The following is a 20,324-nucleotide window of genomic DNA, read 5'->3' on the forward strand; positions in this document are numbered from 1 at the left end:
AATGTGGCACCAAAGCCCCGATATATCTTTCGATTTCACGAACTTTTGCACAGAATATTAAACTAGGTCCAAAATGATGTGTCCCAAGTTTCGAGAAAATCGGTTCAGATTTAGATATAGCTCCCATATATAGGTTTGTCCGATTTAAGGTAAATGGTGCACCAAAGTCCCTAAATATCTTTCGATTTGCACGAAATTTGGCACAGCGTAATGAATTAGGTCTAGAATGATGTGTGTAAAGTTTCTTGAAAATCGGTTCAGATATATATATATATATATATAGCTTCCATATATAGTTTCGTCCGATTTAAGGTAAATGTTGTACCATAGTCCCTTAATATTTTTCGAGTTGCACGAAATTTGGCACAGCGTAATGAATTAGGTATAGAATGATGTGTATAAAGTTTCTTGAAAATCTGTTTAGATTTAGATATAGCTCCCATATATAGTTTCGTCCGATTTAAGGTAAATGGTCCACCAAAGTCCCTATATATCTTTCGATTTGCACGAAATTTGGCACAGCGTAATGAATTAGGTCTAGAATGATGTGTGTTACGTTTCGTGAAAATTGGTTCAGATTTAGATATAGATCCCATATATATTTTCGTCCGATTTTATGTAAATGGTGCGCGGAAGTTCCTACATATCTTTCGATTTGCACTAAATTTGGCACAGCTTACTTAATTAAGTCTAAGACGATGTGTGTTAAGTTTCCTGAAAATCGGTTCAGGTTTAGATATAGCTCCCATATATAGTTTCGTCCGATTTGAGGTAAATGGTGCACCAAAGCTACTATAAATTTTCCGATTGGCACGAAATTTGGCAAAACATTCTGAATTAAGTCTAGACTGATGTGTATTAAGTTGTGTATTAAATTTTAAAGATGATTTGTCTGTTCTATCTACAGGATATTGTATATATTTGCGCCTTTTGTATGTGACCATAGTGGTGAAGGGTATCACATAGTAGGCCACGATTTGTAATTTTGTGTAATTTGGCCCCAAATTCACTTCCATATTTACGTAATCATAAATCAAATAAAAGGTATACATAACGTATACGTGTTGTCATCTGGTATGCGCACCGAATTATACTTATTACACCCTACACAACTATGTTGTCAGGGTATTATAGCTTTGTGCAGCCCCAAGAGTTTGTAACGCAGCGAAATATTGATCCTAGACCCACTTTTAAGTATACCGATCGTCATATCTCGACTAGCTGAGTCGATATAGACATGTGTGTCCGTCCGTCGGTCCATCTGTCCATTATAATTTGTAAACACGATACAGGCCACAGTTATGGACCAATCTTCACGAAATTTTGCATGTAGGATGGGTTCTGGCCAATGAAGACCCCTATTGTTTTTGGTAAAGATATGTTAATATTTAGATGATGAAATGGACCAAATACTTAATTTTTTTCCGTTTTTCTGGTCGCTCCAGATACCGCAATTATGGCCCGAACATCGCGAAAGGACGAACCCTATTGAAATCTGGAAAAATCGGTTAGGATTTAGATATAGCTCCCATATATATTTTCGTCCGATTTAAGGTAAATGTGGCACCAAAGCCCCGATATATCTTTCGATTTCACGAACTTTTGCACAGAATATTAAACTAGGTCCAAAATGATGTGTCCCAAGTTTCGAGAAAATCGGTTCAGATTTAGATATAGCTCCCATATATAGGTTTGTCCGATTTAAGGTAAATGGTGCACCAAAGTCCCTAAATATCTTTCGATTTGCACGAAATTTGGCACAGCGTAATGAATTAGGTCTAGAATGATGTGTGTAAAGTTTCTTGAAAATCGGTTCAGATATATATATATATATATATAGCTTCCATATATAGTTTCGTCCGATTTAAGGTAAATGTTGTACCAAAGTCCCTTAATATTTTTTTGGTTTGCACGAAATTTGGCACAGCGTAATGAATTAGGTATAGAATGATGTGTATAAAGTTTCTTGAAAATCTGTTTAGATTTAGATATAGCTCCCATATATAGTTTCGTCCGATTTAAGGTAAATGGTCCACCAAAGTCCCTATATATCTTTCGATTTGCACGAAATTTGGCACAGCGTAATGAATTAGGTCTAGAATGATGTGTGTTACGTTTCGTGAAAATTGGTTCAGATTTAGATATAGATCCCATATATATTTTCGTCCGATTTTATGTAAATGGTGCGCGGAAGTTCCTACATATCTTTCGATTTGCACTAAATTTGGCACAGCTTACTTAATTAAGTCTAAGACGATGTGTGTTAAGTTTCCTGAAAATCGGTTCAGGTTTAGATATAGCTCCCATATATAGTTTCGTCCGATTTGAGGTAAATGGTGCACCAAAGCTACTATAAATTTTCCGATTGGCACGAAATTTGGCAAAACATTCTGAATTAAGTCTAGACTGATGTGTATTAAGTTGTGTATTAAATTTTAAAGATGATTTGTCTGTTCTATCTACAGGATATTGTATATATTTGCGCCTTTTGTATGTGACCATAGTGGTGAAGGGTATCACATAGTAGGCCACGATTTGTAATTTTGTGTAATTTGGCCCCAAATTCACTTCCATATTTACGTAATCATAAATCAAATAAAAGGTATACATAACGTATACGTGTTGTCATCTGGTATGCGCACCGAATTATACTTATTACACCCTACACAACTATGTTGTCAGGGTATTATAGCTTTGTGCAGCCCCAAGAGTTTGTAACGCAGCGAAATATTGATCCTAGACCCACTTTTAAGTATACCGATCGTCATATCTCGACTAGCTGAGTCGATATAGACATGTGTGTCCGTCCGTCGGTCCATCTGTCCATTATAATTTGTAAACACGATACAGGCCACAGTTATGGACCAATCTTCACGAAATTTTGCATGTAGGATGGGTTCTGGCCAATGAAGACCCCTATTGTTTTTGGTAAAGATATGTTAATATTTAGATGATGAAATGGACCAAATACTTAATTTTTTTCCGTTTTTCTGGTCGCTCCAGATACCGCAATTATGGCCCGAACATCGCGAAATTTTACATGGAGAGGGGGATCGGGCCAAAGAATAAGCATGCCTGTTTTGATAAGGATTGGTCAATATTTAGCGGGTCAAAAGAACCCTGACTTTTGGGTGAAAAATGACAAAATTTGTATTCTATAGCGTATATATTTGTCCCTGAAGGACATAGACCCGAGAAGTTGATATTATATCCAAGAGGAGTGGTTGACCTTAAATTAATACCAATTATATTGTGGTATGTGATCGGATGTGGGAGTTACACCCAAATATTTACAGGTATCTCCTTATTCGTATATTATTTAGTAACCCGTTACCATACTGGAGGGCGGAAATATAGCGCTGATAGCTTTGAAATGTTCCATTAGGTTCCAGTTATGGTCAAGGACAACGCCTATAATTTTCGGTGATGATCAGATAATAATTTTGGTGTTATTTTCGAGTCGATATATACACCACAAATGAAAGCCGAACATGACAACACAACCCACGGTGAAGGGAATGTGGACAATAGCTGTACTGAATACTCGAAATATTCGAAAATATGTCAGTGTGAGGAAAAGGTGATGTTTACCTCTAATTGGGCAAGAGGGTGAAAATATCACGAAATATTGCCCAGGCTCGGAAAAAATTTGAGTTCTGTGGTAGTTGTGTAGGGTATCGTATGGTCGGCCCCGTCCGACTATACTGCTCCGCTCACTGGTTTTTAAATGTCATAGATGAAGATTTCTATATATATGTTCCTACTTCTCAAATAGTAGTTTGAAAGAATATTGGTTTTAAATATTTGTGATTGTTTTTTTTTATCACTCAATATAATTATTATTTCTCTGTGTAATTTGGCCCTAAATTCACTTCCATATTTACGAAATCATAAATCTTAAGGTATACATAACGTATACGTGTTGTCATCTGGTATACGCCACGAAGTTATTTTTTTTTAATAAATATGTCGTTCCTACTTCCCATTTAGTAGTTTATTACATTACTTTAAAATATTTGTGATTCATGTCTCTGTGTAATCTGTATCTCTCTATACCTGTTTTAGTTTCTTTTCGTGTGTTTCTTTTCCATTGCTATATTTCCTCTTGTCATTTCCGAAGGTATAGCTAGCGTATACGTGTTGTCAGCAGCCATACGCCACCGGTGATATTAATTGCGATAATGTAGTTTATTGTATATCATTTGTAGAAGGATTGATATGTCTATAACGTTCAAAAATATAAAGTAAAATAGATTTTTTGCTTTTATACATGAAGAAGTCATAACGTATTTTCTTACTTCCCAAATAGTAGCTTAGAAGGATATTCAGTTTATAACATTTGTGATTAGTTTTCACTTATCTGTGTAATTTGTATCTCTCTGTTTGTAATCTTACCCTATAAGCCCCAGACTCCTATATTTTTTTGGCTTGTATTTCTTTTTTCCTTTTCCATACATAACATCTTCAATCTGACGGCATACCTAACGTATACGTGTTGTCAATATGTATACGCCATCGATGATATTTATTGTGATAATGCATTTTTTTTACCCCATGTGGGAAGGTTTTGAAGTGACAATTATATTTAAAAGCATAACAATTTTTTGTGATAACACAACCACAGATCAAAATCAACGACACTTACATATATTCGTAATTTGTAACACATACAAAAAAAAAAAAAAAACGCCAAAACCGCATTTATAAAGCATTTCATGTTTTTATTCGCTTTTCGCCACAGAGCTCATCAAAGAAACAATGCTGTTAATTTATTTATAAACATAAACAAACTATTTAAAAAAAAACATAATAAAATATTTAACTAACAAACAAAGAAAGTGCATAAAATAATTGGATTATAGCAAAGAAATAAAAAACAACAACCTTTAAAAGAAAACAAAAACAGTACTAAAAAATCCCCTCCTTAAAAAATACATTCCTAAAAACAAATTGCAAAAAAGTTGCGCCTAAATTTTCATTTTGATTTTTTGATTTGTCAAAAACAATATTTGTTTGCTAAGAAAACCTTGCAACAACAACAATAACAACAAGACATACAACAACAATATTAATATGACACACAATCGTGAAAATTTACGTTTAAGTTTGCACGATTTGCAACAGACCACCACAGCACCCATTAACTCATCCTCCAGTTCATCCAGTGTCTCACAATCCATGTCAGTGATAGCTAATCAGGCCATAACCACTGTGGCCAATAAATTTACAAAGGGCGGTGGTGCAGCAGCAGCGGCAGCATATCAAAATGAAAAATGTGAACGTTTAAAGAAAATGACATCGATAACATGTTCCGATTCAGAAGATGATTCCGAACGTCGAATACAAATGGATGGCAATGGCAAATGGCAAATAGGGGGCTATGAAGGTGTAAGTTACTTGGCGGGAAGGGGGTTGAAAAGGGAATGGGGTTTATCACTTTATTGTTTCATATTTTGATGTTTGGGTTTTCAGGGGAATTTCTCTTGCTTTCTTCTTGATTGTGGTAATAATTGAAACATCTTCCTCTTCTCTCTCTCTCTTACAGGATACCCGAACACACATTGTCCATGAAATCTTTCGCAATGAACAATCCTATGTTGAATCCCTGCAAACCATGGTTAATCGTTACTTGAAGGCTTTGAAATCGCCGGAACATGCCGGCGTCATTGAGGCCCGCACTGTGGATGAAATTTTCTTTATGGTCCCAGACATTTTGGAAATCCATGAGAAATTCTTGGCTGAATTGCGTAATCGTTTGGATAATTGGGATGCCCAGCAAAAAGTTGGAGATGCTTTTATGGAAACGGTAAGGAGTTTATGACCTATTTTTGAGAAATTAAAATTGTAAAATATTTTTTGTTTTTAGTTTTCCAAATTGGAAGTTCTCGAGGTCTACACCTCGTTTGTGAATAACTGTAGTCGTGCCAAAAATGCCATACGTACCACAAAACATCAACGACCTGCATTTGCCAAATTCCTGGAGACAACGGCCCGTGAACATAAGGGCAAGCTGACATTGGACTATTTGCTGATCAAACCTGTTCAGAAGTTTCCAAAGTAAGTAGACTTTTTTAAAGGGTCTTCACAAAGTGTGGATTTTTAAAAAGGACCTCTACAAGGCGTAGATTTTTTAAAGAATATTTTCCAAGGACCTCTATAAGGCGCAGGTTTTTGAAAGAATATTTTCCAAGGACCTGTACAAGGTTCAAGGTCCTCTATTAGGCGTAGATTTTTTAAAGAATATTTTTTCAAGGATCTCTACAAGGCGTAGATTTTTTTAAGAATATTTTTTCAAGGACCTCTATTAGGTGTAGGTTTTTTAAGAATATTTTTTCAAGGACCTCTATTAGGTGTAGATTATTTAAAGAATATTTTTTCAAGGACCTCTATTAGGCGTATATTTTTTAAAGAATAGTGTTTCCAGGACCTCTACAAGGCGTAGATTTTTTAAAGAATATTTTTTCAAGGACCTCTATTAGGCGTAGATTTTTTGAAGAATACTTTTTTAATGATCTGCAAGGCGTAGATTTTTTAAAGAATATTTTTTTAATGATCTGCAAGGCGTAGATTTTTTAAAGAATATTTTTTTAATGATCTGCCAGGCGTAGATTTTTTAAAGAATACTTTTTTTAATGATCTGCAAGGCGTAGATTTTTTAAAGAATATTTTTTTAATGATCTGCAAGGCGTAGATTTTTTAAAGAATATTTTTTTAATGATCTGCAAGGCGTAGATTTTTTAAAGAATTTTTTTAATGATCTGCAAGGCGTAGATTTTTTAAAGAATATTTTTTTAATGATCTGCAAGGCGTAGATTTTTTAAAGAATATTTTTTTAATGATCTGCAAGGCGTAGATTTTTTAAAGAATATTTTTTTAATGATCTGCAAGGCGTAGATTTTTTAAAGAATATTTTTTTAATGATCTGCAAGGCGTAGATTTTTTAAAGAATATTTTTCAAAGACCTCTATAAGGCGTAGATTTTTTAAAGAATATTTTTCAAAGACCTCTATAAGGCGTAGATTTTTTAAAGAATATTTTTCAAAGACCTCTAAAAGGCGTAGATTTTTTAAAGAATATTTTTCAAAGACCTCTATAAGGCGTAGATTTTTTAAAGAATGTTTTTTTTTTCAAAGACCTCTATAAGGCGTAGATTTTTTAAAGAATGTTTTTTTTTTCAAAAACCTTTACAAGGCCTCAAGGAGCATCCGAAGCGTGGATTTTTTTAAGAATGTTTATTCAAGAACCTCAAGGCCTCAAGGAGCATCCGAAGCGGGATTTTTTTTAAGAATGTTTATTCAAGAACCTCAAGGCCTCAAGGAGCATCCGAAGCGGGATTTTTTTTAAGAATGTTTTTTCAAGAACCTTTACAAGGCCTCAAGGAGCATCCGAAGCGTGGATTTTTAAAGAATGTTTTTTTCAAGGAGTATCCGAAGCGTTAATTTGTTTTTTAAGAATACGATTCAAGGACCTCTACAAGGCCTCAATGAGCATCCGAAGCGTGAATTTTTTAAAGAACATTTTTAATTTTTTCCTTTTTTTAAGAAAAATGTTTTTAAAGATCTCTACAAAGCCTCAATGAGCATCCTAAGCGTGGATTTTTTAAGAACATTTTTTCATGGATCTCTATAAGGCCTCAAGCAGCATTGGAAGCATTTATTTTTTAAGAATATTTTTCAAAGACCTCTACAAAGCCTCAAGGAGCATCGGAAGCGTGGATTTTTTAAGAATATTTTTTCAAGGTGTATCCGAAGTGTCGATTTTTTAGCAATATTTTTTCAAGGAGCATCCGAAGCTTGGATTTTGTAAATAAATATTTTTCATGATCCTGAAAAGACCTGCACTTTTTAGAGAATATTTTTTCAAGGTCTTTAAATGACCTGCAATTCCTAAATAATATTTTTCCGTGATTCTAAAAGAACCTGCAATTTTTTAAGAAAATCTCTTCAAGGTCCTCAAAAAGCCTACACTTTTTAATGAATATTTTACCTCTACAAGGCGTTGAGTTATCTCCAAAGAATGGATTACTTTTTAAGGTCCATCCGAAACGTGGATTCTTTTAAGGAATATATTTGTAAGGATGGTCACTTTGAAAGAAAATTTGTGGCAGGACATTTGGGTTATAGACGTGACAGAACATTCAGGTTAATAGACGTGAACTAAAAAAATGGCCGATATTCAGGCTGATAGACGTACATTTTTTTTGGAAGGATGTTCACGTCTTTAATCGTGTTTTTAATAAATATTAGCAGGATATTCAGTTGTATAAGCGTGGATTTAAAAAATGACAGGACATTCAGGCCTTTAATTGTGGATTTTGAATGAAAAGTTTTTACAAGACCTTTAAATTTATAAAAGTGGAATTTAAGAAAGAATGTAATTTTTTAAGAAAAATTTATAAAAGTAAAGTGTCTATGATCTTATATTTTTAAGAAATTTTTTTCCAGAACGTGTAGGGCAACAAACGTGCAAATTTAAAGATTATTTTTGTCAGAACAATCAATCCTACAAACGTGGATATTATTGGCAGAACCGTGGTCTATAGACCAGGACATTAACCCTATCTATTATCCATATTTACAATTTAATTTCTCTCCCTCCCTTTCTTCCAGCTACGAACTACTCTTCCAAAGACTTATCAAACACACCGATCACGATCATCCCGATCAAAAACATCTGCAGGATGTTCTCAAGCTTGTACACGATATTCTGGTGCATATCAATTGCAAAGAACGTGAAATTCTCGAAAATGGTCAGCGAGAGGCAACACTGCGTGAATTGGAGGGTGTTATTGAAGGCATTACCGATCTCATAGCACCAGATCGACAATTTTTACTTTTCGATTTGGTAACAATGCCCTCGGGTCAAGGAGCACGAAAAGAGCGCGGATTCTTTTTGTTCAACGATTTGCTGGTATTGACGAGTATTAAAAAACGAAGTGGTACCATACGAAAACCGAATACGTAAGTGTGAAGAAATAGAATAGGGAAGAAAAAAACAGGTATTAAACATTTTTTTAATTTATTTTCCATATAGAACAACATGTCCGGGTACAGTGGCCTCCACGCTGGATACAAATAAATATAAATTTTTAACCAAGATCTCGTTGGATTGTTTGGAAATTGTTAAGAGTAAGTAAATCAATGTGAAAATATACCCAAAGAGACTAAAGAATTCAACTTTGAATGATAGTATACAAAGGGCGTATAAGTGATGTCACCACGTATACGCACTGTGGTTCAATTATGTGGGAATTTCGATGATTTCACTATTAACTGTTTATGAACCATCGTTTTTATATTTCGTGTGGCCTTTTAGTAATATTTTGCTTTTTTATACTTCCAGCAAAAGATGAAAACATCAAACGCATAATGACTGAAATTGAAAATCTCGCAGAAGACTGCAATAAATTACAACAGATCAGTGAAATTACAGCTTCTCTCAAAATGCCGCATCAGTATTTGGAAGATGTCATCCGTGAGCTGTTACGTGATGCCCAGCGACAATTGTCGGAGCGACAGACAAATGATGCTCAATTGAATATGCTCGAATTAGCGGTTAATTCACCGTGAGTAGCATAACTCAATAACATTTTCAGAACTTTCAGTAATTTGTTTTTGATTTTCGTTTCAGAAATGGTACTCAAAAGCTATCCATAGTCTTTAGTAAGTCTGAAAAGAGAACACAATGGGAGGAGACATTCAATGAAGCCAAACAGAAATTAGGTAAGTGAGAAATGTTATGAAGATCATTAACAATTTTATGACGTATGCGTGTTGGCATAACGTATACGTCTATATGAATCTGCGAAGTTAGCAAGTTCATTGGAGAGAACGCAATGCCGAAGTCATGTATCATCTTTCATCGGAAGTTAAGTTTTGCCGATTCACCTCGGGAACTTTAATCATTACACGCAGTGGCGTATACGTATTGTCGTAACGTATACGCTACCCCTTGTAATAAACTGAAAAATTCCTTAATTGTCATTAGGTTGCAGTACTTTGAAGAAAGGGAAATCTGAAGGCCTTACAATATTATTTTGCAAAGCAACATACTTCAAAGAAGAGTATTTTGTACATATACCACTTGACATAACTTATATGGCTATGACAACCTGTATTATGATTCAGTTGGCATAAGAGGACAGTAATGAATAGTAAGGGACCTTTTAAATACGGAATTTTCGGCAGAAACAATATTTTTTCAAAGTGAATTACCTCAGAGAACTTTTAATATAGAGAAGAGGTGACGTATAAATACTGACATTACTTAAACGCCTATGTGGACCTGAAAACTTAATAAATTTTAAATTATGAATATAAATATAGAGTGGGAGACTTCAGAGATACTTATAATGGAGTAAGAGATTTAAGACTTGCTCGGCAATTAAGTCTCAGAGAACTTTAAAAGATCTCATATGATTCTGGTATTGACTAGATGATCAAAATATTAAAAAGTTGACCTCTGTTTTGGAGTATTAAGCCTCAAAAACTTAAATTATTGGTCAGATGCCTTTTTTTGTTGTTGCTTAAAACTTCGTATAGCTTTAAAGTGAAAGTAGCCTAACTGGTTTCTGGATTGTCTTTGATATAGTTGTGGCGTATCAGTGCTGGCACAACGCATACGCCTATATGAACTACGAAATTAATCATGCCTCATAAGTTATTGAGTAAAAGACCTCAGTGACATATTCAATGATGTATGTGATCCCTTCTTTAGAGTATGGGGTCTCAGTGGTCAATCCAATATAGCATCTGACCTCAGAGACCATAAATAAGGAACAGTTGGCATGTAATATACTCATAGTTTCTTGAAATGAAGTAAATGACCTCAAGGGTCTATTAGATAACTTTTAACCGAAGGAATCTGGCCTCAGTGGCCACTGCTCAAATATAATTGATCCCAGATGCCAACTAATTGTCCTCAGAAATGAAAATAGAGGAAGAATTAGAAATCTGATATGACGCAGATTATCTCAGTCTTGTTTGTAATGGAACAACTGAACACGGAGAATATAGCCCAATATTAAGTGGTTAGTGAGTACCTCGCCTGTGCAATGTAGATACAGTTTTTAAAACATTTCCTGACCTCTATCATCAGAATTGAAAACCATAGTTGTCCAAGTTCACTATAGGGAATCCTGCACTGGAGTATCTGGTATCGGTGACCAACACTGAATAATATCTGTCGGTGCACTCCTCCGTCATGAAATAATTGTCTCCGATTCATTTACAGTAAAAATAAATTCAGGGACTAGGGGCGTATACATGTTGTCACAACGCATACGCACAATTATTATGAAGGAAGTGTTATGGGGAATAGGGGTGTATGCATGCTGTCGCCATGTATACGCTCTATATAACTTCTTATTATTTATTCCGACATTTTATTAAATACACCTGTGGCTTCGTCTGTGCAATATCAGACCTTAGATGGCTTCGATTCATTTACTTTGGATAACTGGCCAAATGTCAGCTGGCCCTTAAGTAGCCAATATTATTTGACCAATATTATTTGATCTCTGCAACAGATTCTCCTAATTCTCTGAAACATGGGAACCTAGAGTATGTACCTTTGATGCAAGCTACTAATTCAAGTGAGCTCCCTCAGATAGAGCTACATTAGATTTTCTTTATAATCAAAATACTTTATGTTCTCATTTAATTTTCCTCCTCCCCTTCTTCTTACAGCCGCCACCTTGGAACGTCATCCCATACCCGAATTCTTAACCTCAATACCGATACGCAAAACACGAGCTGGTCTACAATTCACCTGTGCCGCCGCCACTCTAAGTGAGAAACGTGACGTTTGGGTATGCAACAGTGACGGATATGTGGGTCAAGTCTGCATTATGTCATTACATCCCGAACCTAATGTGACCAGTTGTAATGGTGTTTGTAATGCTCGCATTTTGTGTGTTGCCTCTGTACCTGCTTATAGTCCTCATAGTTCTTCCATTAAATCCACATCTTCCTCGAATGATGAACCATCGGTGTCATCGTCGTCGACAACAACAAACTCAACACAACAGCAGCAGCATCATCATCATCAGCAACAACAACACCACCATCATCAGCATCACCACCAGCAGCAGCAACAACAACAGCAGCAGCGTTCTTCCTTACCTCCGCTCAGTTATACCCAACAGCTGCTGGATTATCGTAAGAGCATTTCACCCAACTATTCCAATCCCTCATCGTTGATTGGTACACCCGAAAAGAAACGTGACAAATCACAATCGAATAGTTTGGCCGGTGGTGGTAGCAGCAGTTCGGTGGCTGGTTCAACGACAAGTGGAGCAGGTGGCGCAGGAGCTAATAATAGTGATATTCAATTAGATTTAAATTTAAGTTCCAGTGATGAAGAAGCGGAGGCAGCAAATGCTGCGGCAGCTGCATCCTCCAGTGGTGTTGGGGTGAATTCGTCAAGCGGTGTTGGTAACAGCAATAGCAGCGGTATATGTGAACGGGTACCCAGTCCGGCACCATCGACACATACAACCGGTTCAACGTCGACAGCATCAACGGCTATTGTTGGTAGCAGCAGTACATTATATCATGGACATCAGGTAAGAGTTGTGCTGAGGCTTGGAGGTTATGAAAAAAACTGAATGTAATTAAAAATTAAAAAAAAAAAACGGAAATGAATTTTCCTTTCGATTAATAATAGTGAAACTAAAATGGGGACTAGGGACGCATACATATTGTCACAACGTATACGCACAATTATTAAAGAGATAGCCTTAGTAGAATAAGAGGCGTATACATGCTGCCGCCACGTATACGCACTATGGGACTTTTCTATAATTCCTTCCTAAAGTGTACTAAATATCTGCTTTTTTATAATTTTGCCTAGGATTCCAACCCAGACGAAAGTGATGGCAATCAATCGACCATGTGGATTGGCACCGAAGATGGTTGCATACATGTCTACAATAGTACTGATAATATACGCATCAAAAAGAATCGCATCAAGATTGAACATCATGCTGCGGTCTATTCAATATTGTAAGTCCTTATACCCCCAACTACCTCTTCAGATATTAATTGCATTATCTCTATTCCTTCGAAAAGGTACCTGGACAATCGTGTATTTGTGGCCTTGGCCAATGGCGATATATGCGTTTATTTACGTGATGGAGCCGTCTGGAATACAACTTCATCACATTGTTTATCTATTGGAACGGTGACCAGTCCGGTAACGAAGTTACTCAATGTCCATGGCAAATTATGGTGTTCAATACAGGGCATTATAAAAGTGTTGGATACGGAAACTTTGGCGGTATGTAGAATTACGATTGAAGATAATAGCCAAAGGTTTTTAATGTAATGTGTGTGTTTTTTTGATTTTTTCAGGTGGTCAATCAAATCCAAATCTCAACGGATTCAAAACCTATTACAAATATGTGTGTCTCCAGTAATTATGTGTGGATTTCAATACAAAATTCAGCGCATATTAAATGTTACCATTCCAATACGTAAGTGCATATATTTAAGATTCTTACGATTATATAGGAACCTGGAAATTGGACCTCGATTTTTTAAACCTTTTTTTTAAACTCCTTATGGGGGAGATGACGAAAACAGGAAGTCAATTCGGGTGGCCAGTAAATTGTTTACTTGTGAGGGACTAGGACCTCTCTTTAAAAGACTTAAAAAATCTTGTATATCTTAAAAACAAATTGAGGAAGCAGTTATTTGTAAATCCAACTTCAGGAAATACTTCTGATGATCGTTTTAGAAGATTTAAGACGAATCGTGAAAGAATTTACAAGGTGAGGTAGAGGATTTTATTGGGCAAATCTAAGACTCCTCTACAAATTCTGAGAATGTATGGGATGATCCTGAAGAATCAGTAACTATTCAAGTTGCTCAACAGGACAATAAATTTCCTTTGTGGCCATCTACATGCTCTTGGTGGAGTAGAAGAAATTATACACAGCCGTATATATCACTAAGACCAACTATTCAACGGTAGAGGGCTATGAGGGTCATCGAAATCTCTTATATCATTCGTTTTTCCCTTGAGTGCTCCTAGGGTGACTACTCAGCAGTACAAGTCATCTACACAGCTTTGAAGGCTATTAACTCAATGTAGAGGCCTCTGAGGTAATTATTCAGCTGCTCAGGCCCCCAACTATGTTATCGTGGTTTCTGAAACCATAATCGCAGGCATTTTAATAACTCGGATTTTAGGCTATAATAGCTTCTGAGGTAATATAGTCAGTCAGTAATAGTTTTTACGGTCAGTAGGGGTCTCTACATCCGGCCAATAGATATTTATCCACAAATATCACAGGTTAACTGTTATTAACTAGTACCTCAATTTAGAGGCCTCTGAGATAATTATTCAGCTGCTCAGGCTCCCAACTATGTTATCGTGGTTTCTGAAACCAAAATCGCAGGTATTGTAATAACTCGGATTTTAGGCTATAATAGCTTCTGAGGTAGTATAGACAGTCAGTAATAGTTTTTAGGGTCAGTAGGAGTCTCTACATCCGGTCAATAGGTATTTGTCCACAGAGATCACAGGTTTACTATTATTTACTAGATGGCTCTAAAATCGACTAATCTATAGTAGAGGTCGCTGAGGCTTCTTACTCAGCGTTCGCGGTTCCGGAAACCAAGAACCCAGGTATTGTAATAGCTTCCAAGATCAGATTCTAGGCTGTAATTGCTTCTGAGGTGAACCAGTCAGCTAATAATAGTTTCTACAGTCATTAGAGGTCTCTACATCCGGCCAATAGATATTTATCAACAAATATCACAGGCTAACTATTATTAACTAGATGGCTCTAAAATCAACTACTCTATAGTAGAGGTCGCTGAGGCTTCTTACTCAGCGTTCGTGGTTCCTGAAACCAAGAACTCAGGTATTGTAATAGCTTCCAAGATCAGATTCTAGGCTGCAATTGCTTCTGAGGTGAACCAGTCAACTAATAATACTTTCTACAGTCAGTAGGGGTCTCTACGTCCGGCCAATAGATATTTATCCACAAATATCACAGGCTAACTATTATTAACTAGATGACTCTAAAATCAACTAATCTATAGTAGAGGTCGCTGAGGCTTCTTACTCAGCGTTCGTGGTTCCTGAAACCAAGAACCCAGATATTGTAATAGCTTCCAAGATAAGATCCTAGGCTGTAATTGCTTCTGATGTGAACCAGTTAGCTAATAATAATTTATACAGTCAGTAGGGATCTCTAAAGCCACTTACTCGTACTTCGCCTACTTTTAGTCTGAATCTTTGCTTGACGTAGGTTGTTATCCACAGAGATCTCAGAGTCGCTATTTTTATTTAGATGTCTCTAAAATCTACTCTCTAAAGCCACTTACTCGTACTTCACCTACTTTTAATCTGAATCTTTGCTTGACGTAGGTTGTTATCCACAGGGATCTCAGATTCGTTATTTTTATTCAGATGTCTTCAAAATCTACTAATCTATAATAGAAGTCGCTAAAGCTTCCTGCTATATTGGTTTGAGAAGACTATTGTGGGTACTATGTTGTAGATGGCTCGGATGTCCGGAATTTTACGTCAACCTATCTCTACTAGATGTCTCCAAATAAATATACGTTTCAGTAGAGGGCCTAATATTTCACAAATATCAGGGAAAGCCCGTACGTAAGGATTTTGAGATAATGTCATACATTTTGTCAGTAATATTTTCTACGGTTTTCTAGGGGTATCTAATGTTACCTGCATGTGGCCAGCAATTTTCCCTTAGAGGTTTCTCGGTATAGGCAGTGATCTACAGAGTTCATAGGCTATCTACTCCTAACTAGGTGTCTCTAAAATCAACTAAGCTATAGTAGAGTCCGCTAAAGCTTCCAGCAATTTTGGATTGAGGGAATAATTGTGGATGGCTCTGATGTCCGTATTTTTATAGTTTGAAGAACTAACTTCAGGTATTCTCTACTAGATGTCTCCAAATTCACATACATTTAGTAGAGGATCTTTTAATATTAATTTGATTTAGATAGGCATAATTACGAAACCTAATATTCTACACGATGGTAAAGAACTCTGGGTTTCCCCGATTTATATACGCGAGCTCAGAGACCGGCTGTTTAAAACAGGTTATATCAGAAGCTACTCTTTAGCAAATGTCTAATAGCGGATGCCACTGATACTGGCCTATATACCATATATCTCAAAATAGAGACTCGGAGGTCCACTTGTATTCAACAGATGTCGCTGTGGTCTCTATAGTTTAAGACAGATACATTAGGGTAGATGGCTCAAAGGTTGTGAGTTATGAAGTCATAGTATTTTAAGGCATTTGATACCACCTACTGTTCTGTAGAGGGTTCTGAAATCAGCTACCATCTTGTTCTTAAGAGTTGCAGTAGTTGGTTTAGGTCTCTGATACCATATTCTTTATAATAGAGACTCGGAGATCCGTTATAATTCAACAGATGTCCATAGTAGAAGACTAATGGAATGGTAGATGGTTCGGCGCTTTTCAACTTAGCAGTGGTGGATTTCGAAGTCATGTATTGCTAAGTGGAAGCATCTGAAGTCATCTATTCCCCAGCAGATGTCTCTGAATCCGCCTACTCTATATCGGAGGCAACTGATACTATATACTTATCTTTAGTGAATCCTATGCAATTTATTTGTCGACACCGGCAGTGGTGGAATCCGAAGCTAAATTTTATAAATAAGTAAAATTATAAACTACTACTCAGCAGATGGATCTGTGAGCATAAGCACTATCAAAGGACTCTACAGACATTATTTTACTATTTGGTTGTTGTCTCTGATAACACCTAGATATAGAGATATTCGTTGTCATTATCTGAGGGCAGTGAAAGTTGGTTTCTTAGCTCTTGTTGGCTTCTCTTGAGATAAGATGGCTCGAATATCACCTACTCTCTAGCAGATGGCGCTGAGCACGATTCCTATATGTCTCTAGGATCTATTATTTCTAAGTGGAGCCCTGCGATGCTGGATAAATTGCGATAAATTCCTTTCCTTTTATAAATAAGTAAAATTATAAACTACTATTCAGCAGATGGCTCTGTGAGCATATTTACTATCAAAGGACGCCACAGACATTATTTTACTATTTGGTTGTTGTCTCTGATAACATCTAGATATAGAGATATTCGTTGTCATTATCTGAGGGCAGTGACAGGTGGTTTCTTAGCTCTTGTTGACTTCTCTTGAGATAAGAAGGCTCGAATATCGCCTACTCTCTAGCAGATGGCGCTGAGCACGACTCCTATATGTCTCTAGGATATATTATTTCTAAGTGGAGCCCTGCGAAGCTGAATAAATTGCGATAACTTCCTCTGAGTTTTACAACATTATCCTAAGCCCCATAAAGGCTAGTTCCTTATAGAGTCCCCCACGTCTTTTAGGAACTGCCTCTGAGGCAGTATGGCCGTACAGAATTGAATTTTATCCGGAAGGAAAGTCGTTTTGAATAATGACTCCAAGAAAGAAAATATTATAAATATCTGAAATCTCCGCAATATTTGAAATATTCTTAACAATTTTTTTTTCTTTATTTTCAGACATCAACAAATCACCGAAGTTAATTTGGCACAGGCTGTGAATAAAATGCTCTCGAATTGTGACGAAATTATACGCCAACATAAGGCCGCCTGTTTGCGTGTCACATCACTGTTATCGTGTCGCGATCTAATTTGGATTGGTACCAGTGCCGGTGTACTACTGACAATACCCTCCCAGGGTTACGAAAAGGGTGCACCAAATGTTGTACCCACGGGTATACCACATGGTCATACGGGACATGTACGTTTCCTCACCTATGTCGAGACAACTGGTGCCACCGGCAATACATCGAGTACGGACAACAATAAGGATCATGAAACGACAACATGTGCTGGCTCGAAATCACCCAAACCGAAAGGTGAAAATTCCGCCAATTCTGCAACAAGTACACCTGGTAATATTTTGATTATTTCCGGTGGTGATGGCTATGAGGATTTCCGTAATTCGGGCGCCAATTCGTTGAGTGAAATTGCTGGACGCGAAGACAGCACGAATCATTTACTTATATGGCAAATTTGAGCCCGAAGGCGTAAGAATCGCTGGCGCGTACTACTCAAACGTTGGAAAAATAATAATTAGCATCAGCTGAATATGATTTGGGGTAAAAAGTTTCGAACGTTTTAGCCGCAGTGTATGGGTATGATGGGTAGCGTAGCTGTTACGCCGTAAATGAAAAATTGAACAAAATTAAAAAAGGGGGAAGGAGAAAATAAGGAAATGGGAAGGGAAATGGTGGAATTATGTGTGAATGATTGATGGATATTGTGGGTTATTAAAGGCAGCACCAGCCATTATTGAAGGTTTCCATTATTTTCTTTCCTCTGTCATTATCTACAAATGAAGCGCAAACTGCATAACTGACTTATGTGCCAAACTACTAGAAACCTATTTGGGGTATTATTTCAGTTGAAAGAGTTTTCTTCTTTGTTTTTTGGTTAGGAAACTAAAAACCCCAGTTGGGTTTTAAAATTTGCCTTCAAACTTTTTGTATATTTGGAAGGTGGTTTTTGTTTGATTTTTTGTTGTTAATATATAAATAGGGAAGGGCAAGCCATGTTGGTCCCAATTTCTGACAGAAGGGAATATTTTATTTTAATGCAAAATATATTACTTTTTTTAAATTACAAAATGTTCGATGTTTAGATAAAATTTTAGAATTTATGTTATTCGAAATTTAAATGCGACACTTTATTCGATCCGCAATTAAATTTTTTCGGTATTTTGAAAAAATGTTTACAAAATTCAATGGAAATTTTATTTTTATTTCGATTCTCTTAGTTTTGTTTGGAATTTTTTGAAATTTTTTAATTAATTTATCAAAAACTTGGAGAAATTATTGAATATATTATTTCTTAGTGTTAGTGATGAAACGTATACGTATTGTCGTTATGTATACGCTACCACTATTTCGATACGAAAATTCACATTGACATCTTAGGAAAGCTTGAAATTAATAGAAAAGTATAATAGAAAGTGTTTAAAAATTTTTTTAAATAAAAATTAGTAACTTTTAGACAACATGTAGCAATTTTTGTGAAAGAAACTGTGAGGTTTCGGCCTTAAAACTGAGTAAATTACTCCGTATTATCACTGGCGTATACGTATTGTCATTGTGTATACGCTACCACTATTTGAAATTAATTTAGAAACTTTTATGCATAGCTAGGAATTTATTTCGAAACTTGATAACAGATTTTACGAACCGTGATGTATTTGTTGGAGGACCTCCACAGGAGAAATATGAAATCTGTTTGAATGAGTAGTGATGTGAGTAACAAGTAGACTTCCAAGACTACTTCGGGTCTACTACTAAGTCACAGATGTATAGTAGAGACAGTAGTGCCTCTAAGACTACCTAATTTGTCAATGATGAACCCTAATGTCAGCTATTTTATAATAAATACATAAAGTTTCATTGGTAAAATTCGATTCTGATTTCACTATCGCGCTTATCACAGAAAATCGCCCTTACACAGATTTTATAAGTCTCCTTATATTAGCCTCCTGGAGTAACCAGAGCCGAAAAATACTTTTGTGTCCTAGGGTTGCTTCTAATGAAAGCTGAGGTCAGTTACTCCGCATGTGAGATGAATTAGTCGTCCCTAAGACCAACTAGCTTCTGCTGTTCTGTAAAACCAGATACTTATCTGAGATTGTCTGTGAGAAAAATTATTCGTTTGTAAAAACACCTGTGGCCTTTTATTGAGCCGATTATAGTTTCCTGGTCGCCTTACCAGCCATCATGACATCTAAGGCGAACTATCCTGCCGTGGTTGTATTTTTCGAATGCTACCTCCGTAGTCAGGAACTTATTCGTATATTTCTCATGGCAAGTAACCAATTAATAGATGAGTCCAAGTACTGGCTCCTGAGACCAAATAATCTGCTGTAGAATCCTCTGAAGGTACTACTGCTGGCAATGGGTTAGAATTAACTAAAGGGAGTATCTTTAGGGTAGACTAAGGAAGGGGTATTTTCAGACAATTAAAAGCAGGGAGTCTCCAAAGATGGGTTGAAGCAATAAGTCTTCATAGACGAGCTGAAGCAGTGATTCGAGCAGAAGCAGTGAGTCTTTAAAGACAAATTTAGACAGGCAGTTTTCGTAAACCACTGAAGCAAGGAGTCTTCAAAGGCAATCTGAAGAAGGTTGCATTTAAAGACGAACAGAGGAAGGGCGTCTTGTTTGACCAGATGAAGCAGGAGGTCTTTATAGACGAGCTGAAGCAGAAAGTCTTCATATACGAGCAGAAGCAGTGAGCAAGGCAAGCTGAAGTCCTTAAAGAACTGGGTGGAATTTTTAA

The 20,324-nt window shown here is 36.3% G+C and overlaps 1 protein-coding gene across 1 annotated transcript in view; it reads left to right on the plus strand.

Moving 5' to 3' along the window:
* Window positions 1-18,210, plus strand: part of LOC133337523 (uncharacterized) — a 93,288-nt gene extending 75,078 nt beyond the window's left edge. The window contains exons 5-15 of the mRNA XM_061545742.1: window positions 5,546-5,806; window positions 5,867-6,057; window positions 8,610-8,960; window positions 9,034-9,128; window positions 9,343-9,565; window positions 9,631-9,722; window positions 11,688-12,565; window positions 12,853-13,004; window positions 13,071-13,278; window positions 13,353-13,474; window positions 17,523-18,210. Coding sequence (XP_061401726.1) covers window positions 5,546-5,806; window positions 5,867-6,057; window positions 8,610-8,960; window positions 9,034-9,128; window positions 9,343-9,565; window positions 9,631-9,722; window positions 11,688-12,565; window positions 12,853-13,004; window positions 13,071-13,278; window positions 13,353-13,474; window positions 17,523-18,042 — 3,093 coding nt within the window. The 3' untranslated portion in view covers window positions 18,043-18,210. The remainder of the gene's footprint in view (window positions 1-5,545; window positions 5,807-5,866; window positions 6,058-8,609; window positions 8,961-9,033; window positions 9,129-9,342; window positions 9,566-9,630; window positions 9,723-11,687; window positions 12,566-12,852; window positions 13,005-13,070; window positions 13,279-13,352; window positions 13,475-17,522) is intronic.
* The last annotated feature ends 2,114 nt before the right edge of the window (window positions 18,211-20,324 follow it).

The sequence above is a fragment of the Musca vetustissima genome, unplaced genomic scaffold (genome assembly GCF_032173495.1).
Source record: "Musca vetustissima isolate MV318-11 ecotype Yass unplaced genomic scaffold, APGP_CSIRO_Mvet_v1 utg71041, whole genome shotgun sequence".
Taxonomy (NCBI): Eukaryota; Metazoa; Arthropoda; class Insecta; order Diptera; family Muscidae; genus Musca; species Musca vetustissima.